General features: G+C 32.5%; 1 protein-coding gene across 2 annotated transcripts; it reads right to left on the reverse strand.

Annotated features, from left to right (window-relative positions):
- Window positions 1-4,241: 4,241 nt before the first annotated feature.
- On the reverse strand, window positions 4,242-7,522 carry LOC105766181 (ultraviolet-B receptor UVR8). 2 transcript variants are annotated; one of them, XM_012585530.2, is made up of 8 exons: window positions 7,208-7,522; window positions 6,938-7,090; window positions 6,374-6,532; window positions 5,689-5,856; window positions 5,394-5,525; window positions 5,094-5,180; window positions 4,745-4,834; window positions 4,242-4,671 (listed from the first exon to the last, which is right to left on the reverse strand). In XM_012585530.2, the coding sequence occupies exons 1-8, from the start codon at window positions 7,431-7,433 to the stop codon at window positions 4,490-4,492; spliced, it is 1,197 nt and encodes a 398-aa protein (XP_012440984.1). In that variant the 5' UTR covers window positions 7,434-7,522; the 3' UTR covers window positions 4,242-4,489. The 2 variants fall into 2 exon arrangements, with proteins under 2 accessions (XP_012440984.1, XP_012440985.1); XM_012585531.2 differs by lacking the exon at window positions 6,374-6,532.
- Window positions 7,523-22,481: the final 14,959 nt, after the last annotated feature.

Consider the following 22,481-nt stretch of genomic DNA (forward strand, 5'->3'; position numbering starts at 1 on the left):
AATAAACATGACACTCAACCATAGTCGCAAGCTAGTCTTTTTGAAGACTAACCACATGATAAACCATTTTAATAAATATTACAAACTTTAAACCTTACCACCCTTTTATGATCACAAGCATATTTCCATCTAGACATTTACCATTTCAATGCATAATTTTATAAATTTAATGTGGCGTAATCCAGCCACAACTTGGCAAAAGCCTAAGCAAACACACCAAACATGCTAGCCAAATAAACATATAGTATAAGCATTATAAGCATGGATAAGCACCACATTTATTTATGTATCAAACTTATCAACATGAGTTAATTCATAAACCATTTCTGACATTGCTACATACCAAATCATATACGAAGTATACCACATACACATACTATGAAACTTTATTTTCTCACATGAACTTTAACTATAATAATAATGCACAATTATAAACATCATTTCTTTTCAATCGTTTATCGATTATAATCGAGCATATGGACAATTATACACAAATCATTCATATGTTCTTCCAATTTTCCTCCTCCTCCTCTCCATTCCACATCCTTAATGTGTATAACACACTTAAACAACATTAACTACAATTTCACTATTCACTCACATGTATATTCAAAGCTGTCTATTCGAGTCAGAGTCACTAAATTATTTTTACCTGGAGCTACAGAACTCCAAATGAAGATCCATAAATTTTTCCCAAAACTAGATTCACATATCTTCCTAATATAAAATTTTCAAAATTTTTGGTTTAGCCAAATAGTACAGTTTATTCTTTAAAGTTTCCCCTGTTTCACTGCTCGACAGTTCTGGTCTCTCTTGACTAAAAATTAATTATCTCATTGTACAGAATTCAGATATTGTTTCCATTTGTTTCTCTTGAAAATAGATTCACTGAGGATTCTAAACATATAAACTTTATCCCATTATTTTTTTTACAATTTTTGACAATTTTCCAAAGTCAGAATAGGGGATTTCAAACTCATTCTGACTCTGTCTAACTAAAATTCAAATATGTCAAAATATATAACTCTTTTGCTTGCTCTATTTCTTTTATGTGAAAATAGACTCATTCAACTTCAATTTCATATATTATTCAGCCTCTAATTCAATCTCCACCATTTTTGGTGATTTTTTAAAGTCACTCAACTGTTATTGTCTAAACTATTTTATTGCTAAATGTACTCTTTCATAATTTCACTTTCACTTTCAATCACAATTCAATTCAAAATTCACTTTTTCATTTCTAAGTCGATATTCAATTCAATTCCACACCTATATTCATTATTCAATTACACTTAGTCAATTTCCCGATGAACACTTCGGAATAATAACAGATACTCGATGGATTTAGCACATAGCAACCACCTTATTAATCAATGATGTCCGGTGGAATCAGCACATAGCAACCACCTTACTAATTAATGATGTTCGGTTCACATAGTAGCCTGCACATAGTATTATACATATAACCATTACCATCTGATACACGTAGTAGCTTGCACATAGTACTACACACGTGATCGAAACTATCTGGTACGCATAGTAGCCTGTGCATAGTACTACACATGCGACCTATCATTCCGGTACACGTAGTAGCCTGCACATAGTACTACACACGTGACCATCACTTTCACTTTTACATAGTGGCCTACACACAATCCGTGCCACATGTGATCATTTCTGTCACTTCATTCGTATCCCTTTTTATTCCAAAGGTTCATTCGAGAATTTTTCACTTTTTCTCACTTTTCTTTTTATTGATCAATTTTAATTTCTCGTCTTTCTTGATTTATAACAATACATTTACCTTATATAACATTCACACTATTCATTCCAGTCCAAAAATCATACTTTAGAAAAATTACATTTTTGCCCCTAAAGTTTCACAAAATTATGATTTTGCCCCTAGCCTCGTAAAATAATTTTTATTCAATTTCCTTGCATTTTAGGCCTAGTTTAACCATTTTTAAAACTATAGCAGTCCACAATACTCACTTATTCACACACTTGTGACATTTTATAACTTTTACAAATTAATCCTTTTAGGCATTTTCATCGAAAATTACATAGTACAAATCGTTTATCACACTCCAAATGTTCATATTCTTCCATAAAACATCAAAATACATGCATACCATTCATGGGTAAATTTTTAAACACAAACCCTAGTTCAAAACAATGGTAAAAATAGGTAAATCTTGTTACGAGGATTTCAAAAACGTAAAAATCATTAAAAACGGGGATAGATGGACTTACAATCGAGCTTGGAAGCTTGAAAAACCCTAGCCATGGTTTCTCCATGCAATTTTCGGCCTAGGGGTTGAATATGGACAAAAATTGGCTTTTAATTTTGTTTTTAATTCATTTTAATAACTAAATGACCAAAATGCCCTTAATGAAAAACTTTGGAAACATGCCTAACCATACCCATTTTTGTCCACCAACTTAACCAATGGTCTAATTACCATATAAAGACCTCCAATTTAAAATTTCATAACAATTGGACACCTCTAACATATAAAACTCAACTTTTGCACTTTTTACAATTTAGTCCTTTTGACTAAATTGAGTGCCCAAACGTCAAAATTTTCGAACGAAATTTTCACGAAATCATTTTGTGAAATCGTAGACCATAAAAATATAATGAAAATAAATTTTTTTCTCGTCGAATTTGTGGTCCCGAAACCATTATTCCGACTAGCCCCAAATTCGGGCTATTACATATCCCACCCACACTCAACTTCTATCAGCCCTAGGTTAATCCTCCTTCAGCAAACCCTATCATCATGCCCAAAAAATTCACAAAGGAAGCAAAAAAGAGACGGTTTTTCATATCAAAATTTCACATAAACAAAGTTTGACAGAGAAATGACAATCTTTTTCTTCCTCTTTAAAGGATTTCTAATATCTATCTCGACCCGAATACGCATAAAATTTATAAAACCTTGATTAAGTTGTTTTGTATCATGTTCCAGGAATTTCCCAACAAAATCTCCCAATTGTTGCACCACACAATCAAAGAAAAAACCTTGTGGAAGATCGTGAACTTGCACCCAAAATTCAGCATAAACCAGCGAAACTAAATTTGGATCATCACCTTCTTTTAGTCTATGCAACAAAAGAAGATGGTTATTGAAAGTTCATGGCATTCTGCTCATCACCCCCTCCACATCAACCTCATAAAAGAAACGGAATAGATAGCGTTTCTCACCAAAGTCAGAGATCTAGATTCCCCCCAACGGATGCCACAAATTAGTCATCGTGTTTTTTAGTGCAAGGAAGTCCACTACGCTTGTTGTGAGGCAGCATCCAACTAAACACATCTCATAAATTGATCTCTGTGGTCTGGCCTCTGTCGCAAACTACAAACCCTCATCCTCTTCTTCCTCAAAGCTTAATTTTGCAAGCTCATTCTCCATCGATAGCTCTTCCTACCATGTTTCAGCAAAATCTACTTTTCTTGGTTATGTAAGAATTACGAACCTACAAAGTTTAGTTTTTCTAAAAAATTTCATGAATATCCTCTTTTGTAAAGAACTTTTCCCTTATCAGCGCCAAAAAAGCCTCCAATCGCAAAAAAAAAAAAAAAAAAAAAAAACCAATCGGATAAAACCCTAGACTTGCTAGACTAAATCGTGCTACTTCAGAGCAAACTTTTAGCTTTGGAGTTATTTCTTTTTTCATATATTTAATTTTCAAGTTTATTTAATATCTTTTGATAAAAATTTAATAATATATTTTACACAGACATACACTTTTATTTAGTACATATGAATATTTAATGTAAATATAAAATAAAAATTTATATTTAATATTCAAAAGTTCTTTTTAAATATGGGGTAATAAACATAACTTTGAATAATTTCTAAGAGAACAAAATTCATATATACTTATATTAACTTATTGAGTGAATTGATATTACGAATCAACTGAATGCTAACTCAGTTCGAAAATTACAAAATACATTTATTTTTATAAAGGAACAAATAATACAAAAATATTTACCTTCTCATGTTTTTTAATAAAACAATACTATAATAAAACTTGAACTTAACAAATGAAATTTAAACTTTTAACTTTACCATTTGAATAAAAGCCTCATTTAATTAATATATATTTTTTATAAATATATTTTTTACATAATTTTTTTCATGTGGTATAAACCTTTTAAATTAAATAGCTATTTAAAAAAGCCAAAAAATAAAATCTTGTAACTATCAATACAAGATGGTGCCAACCTCAACTGCTACAAGATCAAGATAATTGATGCAAATCAAGACAGGAAGGTACCGAATTGGATACAATACATATCAGTAGGTACGGTTAACCATGATATTAACTGAACACAATTTACTTTTTTTTAAAGAAAAACACCGTCAGGAGTGATGAAACAGCTCTAAACTTTTCTTCAGACTGCTTCCAGAAAAGTTTGCTCCCATTGGTTTACATAGCCAAGGCATAATGTCTCTTTGATGTTAACCAGAATGTATCATTAAGAAAAAAATGTCCTAATGGCATACGTATATCCACTCCCACAGTAAACTCTGACTGTACCATCTTTGCGTTCAACTTCATCACCTAAACTGACTGTTTGAGGGCTGGTTTCATCCCTTGTACTCCCAAGACCAAGCTGCCCATGTTCACCCCAACCCCATATCTTAATCGCTCCTTCCTCTGCCAATTGGAAAGAAAAATCGGTAAACATTATGATCAGGCACAAACCAGTGAAAGATTAATGTGACTTTGCCTGTTACAATAGCAGAGTGCTCAGCTCCAGCTGCAATGTCCACCACTTTTATCCCATCAAGACCTGGGACTCTCTCCAAAACAGCTCCATCTATATCAGCAAAAACATAAACAATCACATAATGGTTTGTATATGTATATATACATATATAAATATCTGATGTTCATGTTTTTCTTTCCCCGCAATTCCCTTCCAATCATGATAGTTAAGAAACCAAACATCTCTAATGTATATATGTAAGCATCAATCCTAATGCTTCTATTGCACTAAAGCATATTGAAGTTCTTGCTTATTTATTTATTTTTTATGATGAAATCAAGTTCTAGTCTTAGTTTTCCTTAAGGATCACCTGATAAATGCTTTGAGAGAATTGTTATCTCAGGATTGCTTAGCATTCCATGATGACTACCACCAAGCATAAAAACTTCTCCATTATCTGTACAAAATGAAAACAATGTCATAAACATGCGGTTTACAATATCTTGCCAGGTAGAATTCTCAGAAAGCTGAAAATTCGCCTAGGAATTTTCCTTTTCTCTTGGCAGGGGCCTGGGTGGGAAAAGTTAATATTAAGTTACTGGCAAATAGATCAAGTAAAAACTCAAACAAAGTACAAGTCTATAACGGATTAACAAGTGTGTATGCATACCAGATAATACTAGAGCATGATTCCAACCAAGTGCAACTTTAGAGAACTTCGATGATGAAGGTGATTGTTGAGGACTAAGAAAATCAGATGTAGCACCAAACCCTCTTCCCCAAGTGTACAATTCTCCATCAGCTGGTGCAACAGACAAAACACAACAACTAAGAATTACTCAGAAGTTTAAATTAAAATTAGCAGCTTGTGATTGGAGCTAAATTTTATTTTTCACCTAAAAGGGTTATACTTATGATCCAAAATGTTTTATGCTACAAATATTCAGCTAATTTGGAGTACTCACCAGATAATGCTGCACTGTGGTCTGCATTTGCAGTGATGGTAATGATTTGAACATCATCAAATCCACGGATAATCTCAGGAGCATTGACAGACTTGCTTCTATCTATTGAAATACCCAATTGACCACGCTTTCCAGATCCAAATCCATAAAGTAGATTTCCTGAACCATCTGCAGAGACAAAACTTGGTTATTGATGATTTAAGTAAATATGAATCACTAAGCTAAACCTTCAATTAAGCTAAACCTTCAAAGGGTACTCTTCTAGTCTTCTTTCATATTCACCGAGCATCAAGATAGAAACACTATGCTTTACTCATGTGAGATTCCTTATTCAATGTTTAGCTCGCAAATTGCAATTCATCCCAAGGGTCACAGAAAGCATCCAACAAAGCATCATTATTAATCATCATTTGGAAAAATGTAAATTCAAAAAATTAAATCATCATTTGCAAAAAGGTTGCGAAAAAAATCTAGCTTCGCTGTTCATCTTTCAACACTTAGTTCAACCCGTGGAGTTTTCATCACCTTAACTGAAGTAGTGAACATACATAAATAATAAAAAAGATAGACTCGAAAAACATGTGCAAAAAATTAAGGCAAACACAAGTAAATTATATGGAAAATTAAATTCTTCATGTTGCTTTCAGGACTACTAACACTACAACTAAATCATTGTCACGTTTACCTTTCAGTAGGACAAGCGAATGGCGCATGCCACAAGCTATCTGTTCAACATGCTTATTAACAAAAAATGATACTTTAACAGGAGAGCAATGTGACCTGTAATCACCATGCCCGAGCTGGCCAAACGAACCATCTCCACAAGTAAAGACACACCGTTCATCTGATAAGTAATTAGAAAATTAGTTCAGTAGCATGCTCAACAACATTAATGTGGCCGTATGAAACTCATAATCTCCAATGAGCTTAATCAGAATTAGAAGGCTAAGAACTAAGTGCACAGTCAACAGCATAAGGGAGTAACGGTCAAGGCCCCTTGTTGACACCTCAATTACCAAGGTTCAAACCCAGTTGATGTAATCCTCTCCCCAATTTCTAACTTGACTTTGTACCAAAAAGAAATGCACAAATTAAAATGGAAAAACTAAGCAACCTCATCAATTTAATTACACATGGTAACTATAAGATAGCTTATTTGCATACCGAAATATCTAAAATCGGTTTATTTTCAGTATAGCGTTCTCATATAGATGTAAGATATATATATATATATATATGTGGAAGGAACCTGAAACAAATCCAGAATGGCTCCATCCAGCTGAAACTTGAGTGATGCAGTAACTCTCCAAAGACATTACAATCTTTGGAGATAGCAAGCAATCCATGTCTCCATGGCCTAACTGACCTGAGTTTCCCCTTCCCCATGTTAGTACTTTCCCACCTACAAAGTTCAATTAAACAAAGTTTTGCGTCAAACAACATAATTTATTGCCTGGGAAATCGACAAAGGAAATAGAAGAAAAATAAAGCAAAGTAGAAAGTTCTCTAAGGAGGGTACTAGAGGTCAAGCCAACAACGTGAGCGCCGCCACATGCGAGCATAGAGACGGATGAAGCGGAAGATAGTGAAGGGACATTAAGGAGTTGAGGGAGGTGCTCGTCTTGGAGCCTGAGGGTGCCCAGCTGTCCATCCGTTCCTGCTCCCCAGCTCCACAGTTGTTCTTCTTTCTCTCTCTGTGTTTCATTATCGATTATTGTTTGTTTGCTCGTCGGATTTGCTTCCATCGCCGTGGCAAAAGAACCCAGAGCCCGAGTCTAATTTCTTATTTTAATCCGTCGCGTAAGGGCGAGTAAAAATTCTAATCGAAATTAAAAATTTGGGAATTATACAAATTGTGTTATTTATTTATTTTTTATATGGTTTGTATTTGAATTTTATAATTTTAATAACTCCGATACATATTAGTTTCTCCCAATTTTGAAAATAATTAAATTAGTTTCTTAATAAAAATGCAAAAAAGGATTTAATATAAATTTTAATTTTTTAAAATATAAAATTTTAAAAAAAATCCTCAAAAATATATAAAAATTTTAAAAATATTCTAAAATAATAATTTTAAAACTAAATAAAGGGTAAATTACACTCATGGTCACTTTTGTTTACTTCAGATTACATTTTAGTCACTTATGTTTGAAATGTTACGTTTTAGTCACTTATGTTATCGTGTTGTAACATTTTAGTCATTGAGCCATTAATTGTCGTTAACGGTATAACGGTAAGCTAATGTGGCACATTAAATCATCATTTCAAACAAAAAAATCAGGTTAAATTATATAATTGGTCCCCATATTTTTTTTCATTTTGAGCAATTTAATTTTTTTCTTTTATGTTCTTTTAACTTTCTTTTTTTTTTCATTATTTTCCATTCTCTTCTGCTTCTCCCTCTATTTTCCTATCTTCTCCATTTTTTTCATTATGGGTTTTGGTTATAGACAATGATGGTTTTCGACTTCCTACTTATTTCTTCACTGCCAATTCGACTTCTTGATATGTTAAAAGAAATGGAGAAGGTAAGAAAATAGAGGGAGAAACATAAGATAATGGAAAATAAAGAAAAAAAATTAAAAAACATAAAAAAATTAAATTACTCAAAATGAAAAAATATGTGGACCGATTATATAATTTACCCTAAAATTTTTGTTTGAAATGATGATTTAACGTGCCACGTCAACTTACCGTTACATCGTTAGTGACAATTAATAGCTCAGTGACTAAAATGTTACAACACGATAACATAAGTGACAAAAACGTAACATTTCAAACATAAGTGACTAAAATGTAACCTAAGGTAAACAAAAGTGACCATGGGTGTAGTTTACCCCTAAATAAATTACTTAATGATTCAAGTTTATTAATACTAAAGTATATTATTTTTGCTTATTTTATTTTGAAAAGGTTTTCAAATATATATGGTTTGTGCTCTAACATGGAATTAATTATATTATAACAATATTTTAATTTGACATGTTTAATTTGTTAATTTAATTCGAAAAATTCCACTCGATTTGACTTGACTTGAATTTTATTTCACTCAACTTGATTAAAAAAAATTAAATCGAGTTAAAATGATAAAATAGGACTCATCAACTCAATTAATTCAATCGAATGTGAACCTATAATCACGGATAATGATTCAACCCAGTTGAAACTACATGGTTTTACTAATAAACATTTTTGGTTGTCGGTAGCGACGTCGGGCCTTCCGTACAACTAAATGTGATCCATCACTAGAGGTGTTCATGGGTCAGACTCAACCAAAATCTTACACCTGAGCCTGGCCCGGTCCGGCTCGAAAATGGGTCTAAATTTTGCTCAAACTTGGTCCGGATAAAAATATTAAAACTCGATCGCGGCCCGACTCAACTCGACCCGTCCATATTAAATTTTTTATATTATTTTTAAATATATATAATACATCAAAAATACTAAAAACATTAAAATAAATATTTCTCAATAAATTGAAAATAAAATTTAAAAAATATGTATATTTAAATAACACTAAGATAGATGTAACTTAACAAGCAAATGTCTCTAAAATAATAACAAAATTAACAATGAAACAAATGTTATACAATATTCAAATAATAACAACAAAATAGTAGCAACATAGTAGTGAAATGGCAGCAAAATAAAGAGAATACAACAAGAAAATAGCATTAAAATAGCAAAAAAAATAGATTTTTTTGTCCTTTTGTTAATTCGTGCTGAGCTCGGACTAAAAATACCTTACCTGAGGCCAGACTCATTTTTTAAACAGGTTTTACCTTTTTACCTAAACCTTCTCACTTTTCGAGCGAACCTTTGAGTTGAACTGGATAATCTGATCTATAAACAGTTCTATCCATCACCATATCGTGAAATTTTCTTCGGCCGAAATATTTAGAAAAATAATGCATTAGCTCTCAAATTTTTCCTAATCTATTGATTCTATTCTCATTTAAATATTAGTTTATCATCATCATTAAATAGAAAAAAATGTTGAAATACGTGCCACTTATCTTGATCACTATGAATTATTTGACTGAGATTCATGTATTCATATGATAAACTGTAATATAACATGTCCTATTTGTTCAATATTTAATTTTAGGAGTCTTATATAAGAACATCCTTCTGAGATGAAAAAGATAAGAAAGCTTACATAATTAGTTGTTGAATTATTAAGTGTTAGTGCTATGGTTGCATCGTAGGTGTTCCCTCACTTTACAATTCTAACACAATATAACTTTTTTTTATTAGCATGTTTTGATGTGATTATTGAAATAATTGAGATATGTTTGGGGAAGAGATCACTTCCTAAAGCACTACGGTCGGTTGGACTATTTCCATATTTAGGTAATTGGTAATTTATCGAACTAGACTTTTGGGCTATAATAATATTGTGAACTGTATCTATCCCATCAACAAAGATTATATTACTTTGGGAAACATGTTTAAGGAATAAGATTGGATTGGATCAAGAAAGTTGGATTGGATTAGAACATTTAAGACTTCGCTACCTATAGTCCTTGTTTACCTTGTTTTCTTATTATTATATTGTATTCAACTAGTTTAGTTTTTGTTTAATGGGATTGATATAGATCTTCATTATGTTAGCAAGTCTCAAAAACTCTATATAATTAAGAGACTTGTATAGCTTTATGTACTAAATTGAGAGCGCTTAATCTGCTCAAGTGAGAAACATTATTTGTGTGAGTGCATTTGATTGTAAAACCATTGTGTTGTGGTTTTACAAGCTATGTTCACAGGGGTGAATTTAGTGGGGAGAGTACCAATCTTATTAGATACAAAAGTGAGGAAATTATCTCTAAGATGTGAAAATTTTAGGTTCACCTGTTGTGAGTGTCACACCAGTTCTCTTTAAGTCCCAAGTTTATAAGAAAGTTGGTCGTTAATTGAATAAAATGGTAAGTTGGCGAACTTTATTGGAAACTAGGAAAATTTTTGTGTCAAGTTAGTAATTAGTTAGTATCCAATTTTGGTTTGGTTAAGTTGGAACCGAGTGGTCTCTTAGTGGAAGACACAATGATTACCAATGAATGGCTAATTGAGATTTAGAGACCGTGTAAGAGGAGTTATATATAGGGTGAGAAGCCTTATCCGACAAATGACAAATTCTTCTCCTTTCCGTTTATAGTTTCTCATATGCATCATCTTTTTCGGTTTCTCCAGAGAAGAGAAAGTTAAGGAAGGCTTCGCATGGGGCAGAAATTGTTAGTAGGCTGGTAAGCTCCTAACCCTTTTTATACTCATGATTTTGAGGAAAGAGAAGTAAGAATTCCTGAAAAGTTTCTGTATAATAATGGATTTAAGGTTTTAAGGTTTGAACACCATTAATTTAATAGATATATCTAGTTATCATGCTTACCTGCCAGGAAGGAGGCTTTAGCATTTGGAAAAGCTAAGTTGACAAGGACATAGGAGTTTAGGTGAGTTTTTGTACTTTGCCTCTAGGTGATTGATGATATTGCTCTATTTGAATGATTTGTGTTTGTGTTTTTCCCGAGTTTGACTAAATTTGCTGTTGTGTATGAAATGGTGAATGAGTATGATGAGTATGCATAACGATGTGTAAGTATGTACATTACATGTCAATTGATTTTAAACTGATTAAGTGATTAATGGTTTATGCATGGTATAGTACATTGCCTTAAATTATATGCATGTTTATTGCATGTGGAGTATGGAGCGAGTTGCATTGGCGGGCTAGTTGAAGATAGGAAAAAAATTGGCATAATAGGGGAATGGGCGAATTGTTATGGGATTCAAGAGAGTTTGGTAGCATCATGGAATGGTTATCTACTGGTTCGTTAGAGTGACACTATGACGACGTTCTATCGACTCTATGGAGTGACACCGTGTAAACGATATATAGGTCATTTGGGGCAATAACATGTAAATGGTACATAGGTCCTTTGGGGCGACAACGTGTAAACGGTACATAGGTCCTTCGGGGCGGCACCTCGAAAGAGGTTTACTGATTCTTCTAAATCAAAAGTCCTTAGTTAGCCATGGCGTTATCCAATAATGAATAGTTACACTTTGTGGCAAGACAGAGTCTGCTAAGATAATGAACCAAGAAGCATATTAGGGCACAAAAGGGAAATCGTTGTATAATTAGAGTGGCGAGCAACCTGACAAAATGAGCGTGACACGTTTGGGAAAATAGGTAAGCGTGGTAATAAAAGGAACTGCCAAATACAAAGTTAAGTGGAAACATCTTAATCTAGGTATATGCGAGAGGAAAGGAACAATTCCTTCAAAGTATTGGTAATTAGATATCCTTCATATGAGTCCACCAACATTGATAAGTGAAACAACTTTGACCATAATAAAGCAGGACGATTGCACAAAATATTAGTCTTATGTATTCATGGGTAAAGAGGTCATCTGAGTGAGAGGGGAGTCTGCCAAAGACTCTCTTAGGAAAGAATCCAATAAAGACTATCTTGGGTAGAAAACCTATCGAGGATTTACTAAAGACGGGGAATGCCCGTCAGGACTATATAGCGCGAGAAAAGCCTACGAGAACTATCAGATGAGGAAGTCTACTAAGGGAAAATTTAAGTGCGAGGTAATTTTCCAAAAACTATCAAATTTTTGGAGTATCTTAGTAGAAGGATTTATAGAGGATAAGTCTTATGGGACTACATTGTAAGTATGAGTCTGTAAGGAAAAAAGGGGCGTTTATCCAATAAGCCAATTATCATATTCAAGACCGCAAATGAGAATGTTAGAATGAGTCCTTCTTTAGGGAAGGGTCCAAGTAGAGGCTAAGTAAAAAGAAGATAATTGTCGAGATAATAAGGTAAATATATATTGTGTTCAACAGGGAATAAGGGATCAAGGTAATGATTCATAGATGTGGCAAAATCTTGACTAAGCCGCCAATAGTAGTCACCAATACTTGTCTATAGATATAGGTATCAATGATAAGTCATATTAAGAAGGGTACAAGAGAATTCTGGACTAAGGATGATAAGGTCAAGTCCCGAAAGAAGGTAACATTTAGGGGAAGTACACCCACGACTAACCTAGTTTATGTATCCACCAACAGTTCTTATAGATAAAGTATGGGTGTCGACAATGCCAGATAGACTTACAGAATCTCCTAAGACACCTAGGAAGTTTTCATTCTGTACTATTATTCTTGTTTACCCAAAATTTAAAGGTCTTGATTTTTACTATACAAAATCTCACTAAGTTCATCTAAACTTATGATGGTATTGCCTTATATGCAAGGACAATGATTGATTCAAAGGTCACATGGAAGGTAAAGCCAGATACTGCCAGGTTCACGTTAAGAACGGGGTAGCTATTTCAAGCATATAGAAGGGTACCTTCAAAGGCCATGCCTTGGGGATTAACTAAGTGTAATTGTAGTAGAGTATTGAGCTACAATATGTAAATACTTATTCATGGTTAATTAGGAAGAATGACTGTAAGAATTTAGTATCGTCTGGTATAACATTCAATCCAAATTTAAAGTTGAAATTTGTTAGTCTTACTGTTGAGTTAAAATTTAATAATGGTGATAGATGTATAATTTAGTATTATCCAAATCAGTATGTAAGTCAGGGTACAAATTTCGCTAAGATATTCGGGTTAATTGTGGCAATTGGTACCCGAACCTGGTGATCGAGTCGGGTATATGATGTTTACAAATTTAGTGGTATCAGAGCTTCAATTTAGCCGATCTTCTGGACATAGGAAATTGAAGAGCAGTCCCTATATGCATGATGTATTAGGTCAGGCTTAGTCCCTTAGATTTCAAGTAAGGATGTTATATTGTGATGTGTGGTTAATTACATGATTTGCGGACTATTATTGGGTAGCAGTAAACATGCTGGGAACAACAAAAAGAAAGGTACTGTAATGATCCAAAATTCACAAACACCGGAAAAGTGAGTTATAGGGCCTCCGTCTTAGTAAATCGAGTTCGTAAATAATTATTAGGAGTAATCATGAGTCTAGTTGAATGTTTAATTAGGTTCAAATTGGGTGAATTTAGCTTAGTTAATAGATATTAGGAAAAATGACTGAATTGAATAAGGTGTGAAAGTCTAATTATAGATTAAAAGAAGATAAGGGGGACTAAATAGGGAATTAAGCCTATTATAATGAATGAGATTGCAAAGCATAAAAATCTTTGATTTTTATGATTGTTTAATTATAAAATATATTATTATTGTTATTATTGTTATTATATTATAAATTAAATTAATTATATTATTATATTATGAAATAAATTAAGAAAAGACAAGTGTAAGGTTAAAATAAAATACAAGTGTATTAATTTAAATGAGTACATTTGTATTATATATATAATTAGTAAAACGATATTTTATTATTTATTATTTATTATTAATTAGTAAAATATTTTTATATGATAAATAAATTGAAATTATGACAAGTGGATGGTGATGATAAAATATAAATGTAAAATATATATGTGTACATTTGTAATATTTATATTTGTTATTAAATAGATATTTATAATAATAATAATAATTTTTTATTATTTAATTGATATTATATTATTAGATTAATGAACAATTTAATAAGTTGACAAATGTATTTTGATAGTAAAGTACAAGTGTAATAAATCATATACATACCATTGTAAAATACATATTTATTTACTTAATATTTAAGAAATAATCATTATTAAACTAAAGTAAAATGAAAGCATAAAAAGAAACAAAAGAAATAGAAAGAAAGCGAATAAAAACAAAATAGGGAGAAAAGAAAGAAAAGAAAAGGAAAGAAAGAAAGGAGAAATAGGGTTTTTAAAGCTTGGGGTTTAATTTGGTAAGTCAATTTAGTCCCTTTTCTTATAATTTTGATGTTTTGGAGTCCTAGAGTTGAATATTATTGAATTTAAGTTGAAATTTTGAAAATTAGTAGATTTTTAGTAGGGTTCATGTTGAATAAATGATTGAATTAGGAGTTTATTTGATAGAATTATTGATTAGAATTGAGTAAAGAATTAATTGTAAACTAGGCTATAAGTTTTGTGTTGTAGGGACTAAATTGAAAGAAATTGAAACTATGAAATTATGATGAAAATTTGATAGTTAAATTTAAGTTTATATGGAATTTGGATAGGAATAAGATATAAATTGTAATGGGAAAATAGATGAATTTAGTTAGGACTAAAATTGGAATTTAAGTGAAAGTTAAATAGAAATTTTGTATTTAATGTAAATTAGTAATATATTAATGATTGTAAATTATTTTAATTTTCGTAGCTAACAAAGAACCCGAGACATCGGTACCAAAAGGAAAGGAAAAAATTATCGAGGAGTAATCGCGAAATTCGGGTTTGTATTACTATAATTCAAGTTATTCATTATTAAATATTATTTTTAAATTTATTTAATTTATGGTAAGTAAATATTGAGGTAAGTAACTTTATTAAATTGAATTTAGAAAATTGAATTTAGAAAATTGAATTGAATGAGAAATATGTGTTAGTATTGAATTGAATTTTGATTAGTGAATGAAAAAGTGAATTTGATATTAAAAGTAAATTTTGAAATGAAAGTGAGTTTGAATTGAGAATTGGAAATCTTATTAACTAGTCGGGCTGAGTTGGATATTGTTGGAATGCTATAGGATTGGAAGAGTTCAGGGATACTTCGACCTCGAGTCGATGAGACACTGGGTGTCACTATTTTACTTCGGATAGATTCGATAAGATACTGGGTATCACTTTACTTCAGCTAGGCCGATGAGACACTGGATGTCAACTTTGCTTCAAACTATCTGATGAGGCACTGGGTGCCAATCTGGTGTGTTTGGTTAGATCTGAGTATCCGTGAAAGTCTGAGTCTATTAATAGGAGTAATTAATTGAAAAGTTAAATCGAACGAAATGAATCAGTTGAGCCATTGGAAAGAAACGTGATAGTGGAATATAATTTGAAAATGTGAATTGAATATGAAAATGTGAATAGAAAGCATGAACTAAATGTTCATGAGATAAATAATGGCTCAATGTGATGGTATATGATATCTATTAATGAAAGCCAAATTGAATTGTAGATATTGAGAAATGAAAGTTAAATGATTTAATTTACTTGATTATTATATTATAGTTTGAATTATAGTAATACCACAGAGTATGAAATCTCAGCGTACGGTTGTTTCCGTGCACAGGTTAGTAGAAATTAAGGTTCCGGCTCAGCATCCAGAGCGATCCCGACTCTAGTACAAAATTTGGTGATGTAATCTTTTGTTTGGTAAAGTGGCATGTACTTAAGTGCTATATTGATCACTTGAAAGTGTCTTATGTTTTTGGTTGAAAATGATACTAAAATGATATTTTGATACTTGGTGTAATGAAATGGAAATAGAATACGTATTTGGTATATTTGGTAACAAGTTGAAATGGAATGAATGAAGTTTATTAATTTAAACAATATATGCGAATATTTACTTAGTAAATTACTAAGTTGATGTTTAAGATATGTTTAGGTGTATTTGAATATGAAATTGTACGTATTGTGATATTGGTTTTGAATTGGTTGAAGTTTGAAATTCCAAGGAAGGTTGAATATTTATAAAGAGGTTATATTGAGTTTTTTTAAAAGAAAATAATGAAATGAAGTCAATTAGTAATAATAAAATATTTATATGAATTTATGATTATATATTATAATAAGTTTATTATTTGTTCAAGAATTATTTGTAGATTGTCTGATATGTCTGGTAATGCCTTGTAACCCTATTCCGACGATGGTTTAGGGTTAAGGGGTGTTACAGGTACAGTGAAAATAAATACAAAAGTTGGAAATAAGAAAATTTTATTAAAGAGAAGACAAGTACTAGTACAAAAGAATTAATCATTTTCCCTAGTTGGTGGATCAACAGATTCCTTTACGTCTTCCTCTCCTTCATCAGTGGCTTTCTCTATCAGAGCTGGAGTGGTTGGCTTGGGTTTTGAAGGGAAGAAGAGGTTGTCGGATTCCTTCCACTTTTTTTGGAATTCTTCCCACTCAGTACTAGAAGGATTCATCACATTGAAGCCTAAATAGACATTGGTAAGCTGTCGCATGCAGCCGAAGTTTACTTGGCTCACACCAGAAGGCTCCAAAGTAGCTTGGGCATGTAGAATATGGTTGGATCTAAGCTTGTATTGTTCTAGGGCTTCTGATGTGATTCTAGCCACATCATGTGATTTGTCTAGAAGGTCTTGAGACTGGGCAAAGCTTGAGGGGCCTAAATGCAAGATGAAAATGTTCAAGTCCATGCAACATCTTGCATGTGGACGTTTGAAGCCCATTTATTTATTTTAACTTGTTTTATTTCCATAGCTTGTGTATTTATTTCCTTTACCTAAGAATTCATGTGTTAAGTTATGAGATATTTGGAGTATAGTTCTCTTATGCATTGTTGGTCTCAATGTTTATCTTTTGTGTGTCTTGTTTTAAAGTGTGAATTTCATTTTGAATGTCTAAGTGTTAAGTCGTGTCTACATGTCTACTTATTTTAGAATGTCATATCATTATCTTATCTGTCACTTGAGTAGGTGTTTTTAGCTGTTATTGTTTGTCTTGAAAATGAGCTTATGGCATTCTATTTAAGCTATTTTCATCTATATTCATGCACTTCAAAAGGGGGATGAATTGTCTCTTCAAGTACCCAAGTTTTCATGAACGTCCAAGGATGATGAATGTGACCATTCGATCATACTTTGCACCCAACCATTCATGTATTTCCTTATACATTGTACGACACTCATGTTGGATCACCGGAATGCCTAGTGGCGTAGTGGAAAAAATATTCCGGTGATCCAAACCAGGAATCCATGCACAAGGAACGAATCAGGAAGAAAAGGTTTGAAAAATATACCTTTTGTACTCTAAAAAATAGGAAGGAACCACTGCTGTTTTAATCCCCTTCGCACTCTGCCGATCCAAAACCGCAACAGAATCATCCCAGCCTCTACGTAGTCCACCCTGTTACGAACGAACGAACAAAAACTCTCACTAAATGTTTCAGAGAGTTTTTCCGAAAAGAAAATGTGATTGCTAGACCTAGATTCTTTTTCTTTTTATGGTTAATGTTGGTTAACACTCTTCTGCACCCTAAAGTGTCTTTTATAATTCCTTTTATTTAATATCCCCTAAAAAATGGAATCCCTTTTGGTGCCGAATATATATGAAAATATCACAGTGTAATATCCTATAAAAATATATTAATTTCCATATATATTTTACGTTTGACCAAAATTAATTATTATAATGCTTTATTTTAATAATTTTGGTAAACATATTACAATTAATATTTTATATGAATCAAATTCATACATTTATTTTAACTATGTTCTCAATTCTTGTACATCGAATTTGTACATATATTGTGTTTATTATTTAATTGTCAAATTAAATTAATTCAATAATTAATATAATTCTTATAACAGTTAAATTTAATACCAATTATGTTTAGATTCTGTTAGTCTCAACCATAAGGTGTGACCCTATAGGCTTTTGTAACATCAGTAGTAATACTAGAACACTTTTAATGTTACAAACAGTAAGTGGCATCTAGCAATGCATCATCCCTACCCAAGTTACGAGAAGTCGTGGTTTAACATAACCTTTCTGTGATAAATTTTCATGTATTATATCCTTTTGTCCTTTATATCTCGATTGGGCACAAGTCATGGAATAATCACACTTGCAAAGTCCAATCTCATGTTTCTTGATACCTGAAGTAGACTACAATAAACAAATAAGTGTAATATCTCATATTAACTTATTTGAGCATGACCATGCATTTCTAGTCTCACTTCATCAAGTGGCCTAAGATGTTGCTCCCATTATGTAGGAGGGACAAATCCTATCTTCCTATCTTGATCAATCATATCCCACTACATAGATTGTGGCATACCCAACATCAGTCTTTATAGTACAACTTGTTACAGTAAACGTTTGACTGTATCAAAATATACGACTCACTATGTTGGGACAATAATGATCTCAAGTCTAATGATTGTATACATAGTTATCACTATGATCCTATCTTAATCAATTATATTCTCTTTAAAGCCCCCATTACCCCTAAGAATGAAACCATCAGAGTCCCTAACGATCACACCATAACCAACTTTATCATTAGAAACAATATCATCAAAATTAATTTTAGCAAACCCACAAGGGGCTTTTTTCATTTTTTACATACAGGGGTGATGGGCAGCATCGGGTTGTTGACAAAGTTATGAATTCTGAAGTCATGACAGAGGGTTTGAGCTCTCTCCCAAACAACTCTCGCATCATCCTCTTTTCCTTAGAAAACAAAGTTATTTCGATTATTCCAACTGTTCCAAAGGGTCGTGAAGAAATCAGTAATAACTTTTGTATCCAAGACACGCATAACATCCTCAATCCAGTTAATGCAATAGGGGTAGTCACCAACGAGTAGCCTATTGTCGAGACCATAAAGAGTCAGAATGGTCCAAGCCATAGGGCAATCCTTGAGAGCATAGATGAGAGTTTCTTCCTTTGCACCATACTGAAGGCAGTCCTTCTCAAAATTCTGTCGGATGCACATAGGAAAGAGGTACCTTTGGAGGCTATGCCTCAGGATTAATCATGGTGTCACCAGACGATGTCCTTAGGGTCTAGATCCTAAATTAGTTAACACTAAGTTAAAATTTTTAAAGGTCTCACTGTAAGTGAACAATTTGATTAGAGATACAAATTGTGAGGGGTGAACTAGGTCCATTTTTTACGCTTCATACCTAGATCCTGCAGATGGGTCAAGTTAGGGGTGTTACAAGTTTAGTGGTATCAAAGCGTAGGTTTAGTCGATTCACTGGACCTAGAAGATTGGAAAGGCCGATCTGGCTAAACCCCTCGAGTCCTCAATGTTGTTGAGACATTATATGTGGTATGAGGACGCGTGTGCCTAGATTGTTGAATAGAGAGGTAAGTACCAATAATTGAATATGGAAAATATACGTAGGTAAGTCCATTTATGACGCTCCATACCCAAATTTGATAGAGGTGTCAGGTTAGGGGTGTTACATTGTTAATCGATCAATGACAACCCATACCACATCTTTCTTTCTTGGTGACCGATTGCACATGTGCGCATTAAAGCAATGAATTTATACAACAATTTTTAAAGCCCAATTTTACTGCAAATGTACAGTGTTAGTTGTAATATTTATAATTTTAATGGAACACGAAGTATTCCAAGGGGTCGAATCCAAAGGAAGAGGTGATTGAGTAATATCTAGCACACATAATAGAGTCTAAGCAACTACTAACACTATAACGCCCCAAACCCGATTTGATGAACCGAATCCGAATCTAGCATGTTACTACTCAAGTACATATGTAGTTCACTCAATTATACAAATTTACATTCGATTACAATTGTTTAATTAAAAAATCTCTAAGAAATACATAAGTAGGAATAATAAAGGAATTCAATTGGTATATACGGAAAATTTATGTACAACTATAATTGAATTGATGTCCTAGTCTATTATAATTATTTTGTGTAAAGAACTCCTATAAAATAGCTTAGACTCGAATACACAAATAGACTTGTTCTGTATGGATATTAGCCCGATACGCTCCTTAGTATAACCTTAGCGTCATCCCTCCTAGCGTAGACCCAAATCAAATTTCCTGTAACATAAAGCACTAAGGTAAGCTCATGAGGAATTAGTGAGATAAATACCCGTTTACTTGAATCGTTTTTGTATTTCTCATCTGGTAATTCAGTTCGCCATCATTGTCCCTTGTTCTTCAACTTCTCTCTAGCGAATACCTTCCTAGAGTGTCATTCTTCATACTTTAAATGTCACCCCCGACTTCTGAAATCATGCCTTACTTTTTACATATTGATACATTACTCACGTTCTTCACCTTACATTATCTTGATTCCTTAGCCATACCCATTCCAGAGGCCCATATTAAAAAAAATATTGTTATTCTTAGAAGCATACTCTAAGCCATCGTTTCTTCGAAATCCATGAATGGTTTCTTACATAGTTAGGAGATACATTCTTTAATTATACGATTTGAGTTTTCTAAAGAATTCCCCCTTTTCTTCTAATAATTAAAGACAAACTGTCTTCTTCAATTTACTAGACATAACCTTTACCCAGATTTGTTCCTCAAGTCTATTTAACCCATATTTTGAATTTGTCACATGCTCTGGCACATTCCAGTTTCTCTATTCTTATCTTAAGATCATATAGGATCCGCCCGAACAACTCATTTAGAGCTCTTCACAAAGAAAGATCATTCAATTATCTTATTGAAAGTGTAACATGATAAGCCACAAGGGATTTTCCTTCAAGGTTCATCATGCCTCCATTCCTTCAGAGTTTGCCATACATACTAGCCCTTCTGTGCTTACCACACATACTATCCCTTTAGAGTTATTTGAGAACACCATTTCTTTCTTCTAAAGCCCACCACAGAGGCGTTTCCTTTAGATGGTTGCCATAAGGGCCATTTGTTTGTGTGCACCATAAAGGCATTCCTTTCTTCATTTGCCACAAGGGCTTTTCTTTCTTTGGATTGACATAAAGACTTCCACTTCATAAATCGTCACAAAGGCTTCAATTTCATAAACAGCCACAAAGGCTTCCATTTCATAGATAACAGCAAAGGTTTCTATTTCATGTCATGTTCACGATAAGGATTTGCCTAGACTCACGTTTCGTGAGGTTTGCCCCTCATCGTCCTAGGTCACTCAAAAAACGCTATTAGTTAATAACCTTCCTTTAGTTCATTCCATACAATGCCATAACCTACCAACTATTGTCTTACAAGGTATGGTCTTTCTATATGTTGCCATAGCCCAGCTATGGTCTTACACAATATGGTGCCATGGCCACTGGCTTTCCTTTCAAATATCATGATTAAAGTACCGATAGAACCCTTTTAGACTCCACTGTAGTGAACATACACTAACTCACATAACAGACCTTTCATGTCCTTGCATCAAACTTAACCTATATCTTAGACATTCTTTTAAAGTCATACTTTCAACTCCAAATTTCTCATCATATACTTTATACTTGTCAAATTCATACAAACCATACATGCAAATCTTATCCAGCATTTATATATCAACATATTTATCATACCATCCTTTTATTTCTAGATTACAATTCATATGATCTTTGGCAGAAGTATCTAGAATAAACAACATACAACATAATGATAACTCTTGAAAAGAGTTATATTTTAGGCCTCTAGATAGAATTAATTGTTTGAAATTAAGTAAATAAATATGCATTTTTAGGATATTTTTGAACATTGCATAACAAAGCTTGGATTGCGCTACATTGCCCATTATTTGTTACTTTTATCACTTGGGGAGGAAATGTGTGGTTTTATGTGAACATAGGTGCAGGTAGAAGAAGAGGATGAATAAGATTGTAATAGCCCGGTTTTAGCTAAATCAGAATAGTGGTTTTGAAACCACAAATTTGAGGTCATAAAATTTATTTTATTATTTTTTTAATATTTACAATATGATATTAGAGTTGTGTGAAGTTTTCGCAAAGAAATCTTATCGTTTAAGTGTTTAATTCAGTAAAAAAGACTAAATCAAGTAAAGCGTAAAAGTTGTGTTCTATAAGCTAAAGGTATCAAATAGCTATAGAACTTAAAAGTGAAGGTCCTTATGTAGTAAATATCCCATTTATGAGATAGTGGATGATAGTGGAGTGGAAATTGGTGTTATTATTAATAGTTTTAACGGGTAAAAGGGTAAATAGGTAATTAATTTAATAATAAA

The sequence above is a fragment of the Gossypium raimondii genome, chromosome 5 (assembly GCF_025698545.1).
Source record: "Gossypium raimondii isolate GPD5lz chromosome 5, ASM2569854v1, whole genome shotgun sequence".
Taxonomy (NCBI): domain Eukaryota; kingdom Viridiplantae; phylum Streptophyta; class Magnoliopsida; order Malvales; family Malvaceae; genus Gossypium; species Gossypium raimondii.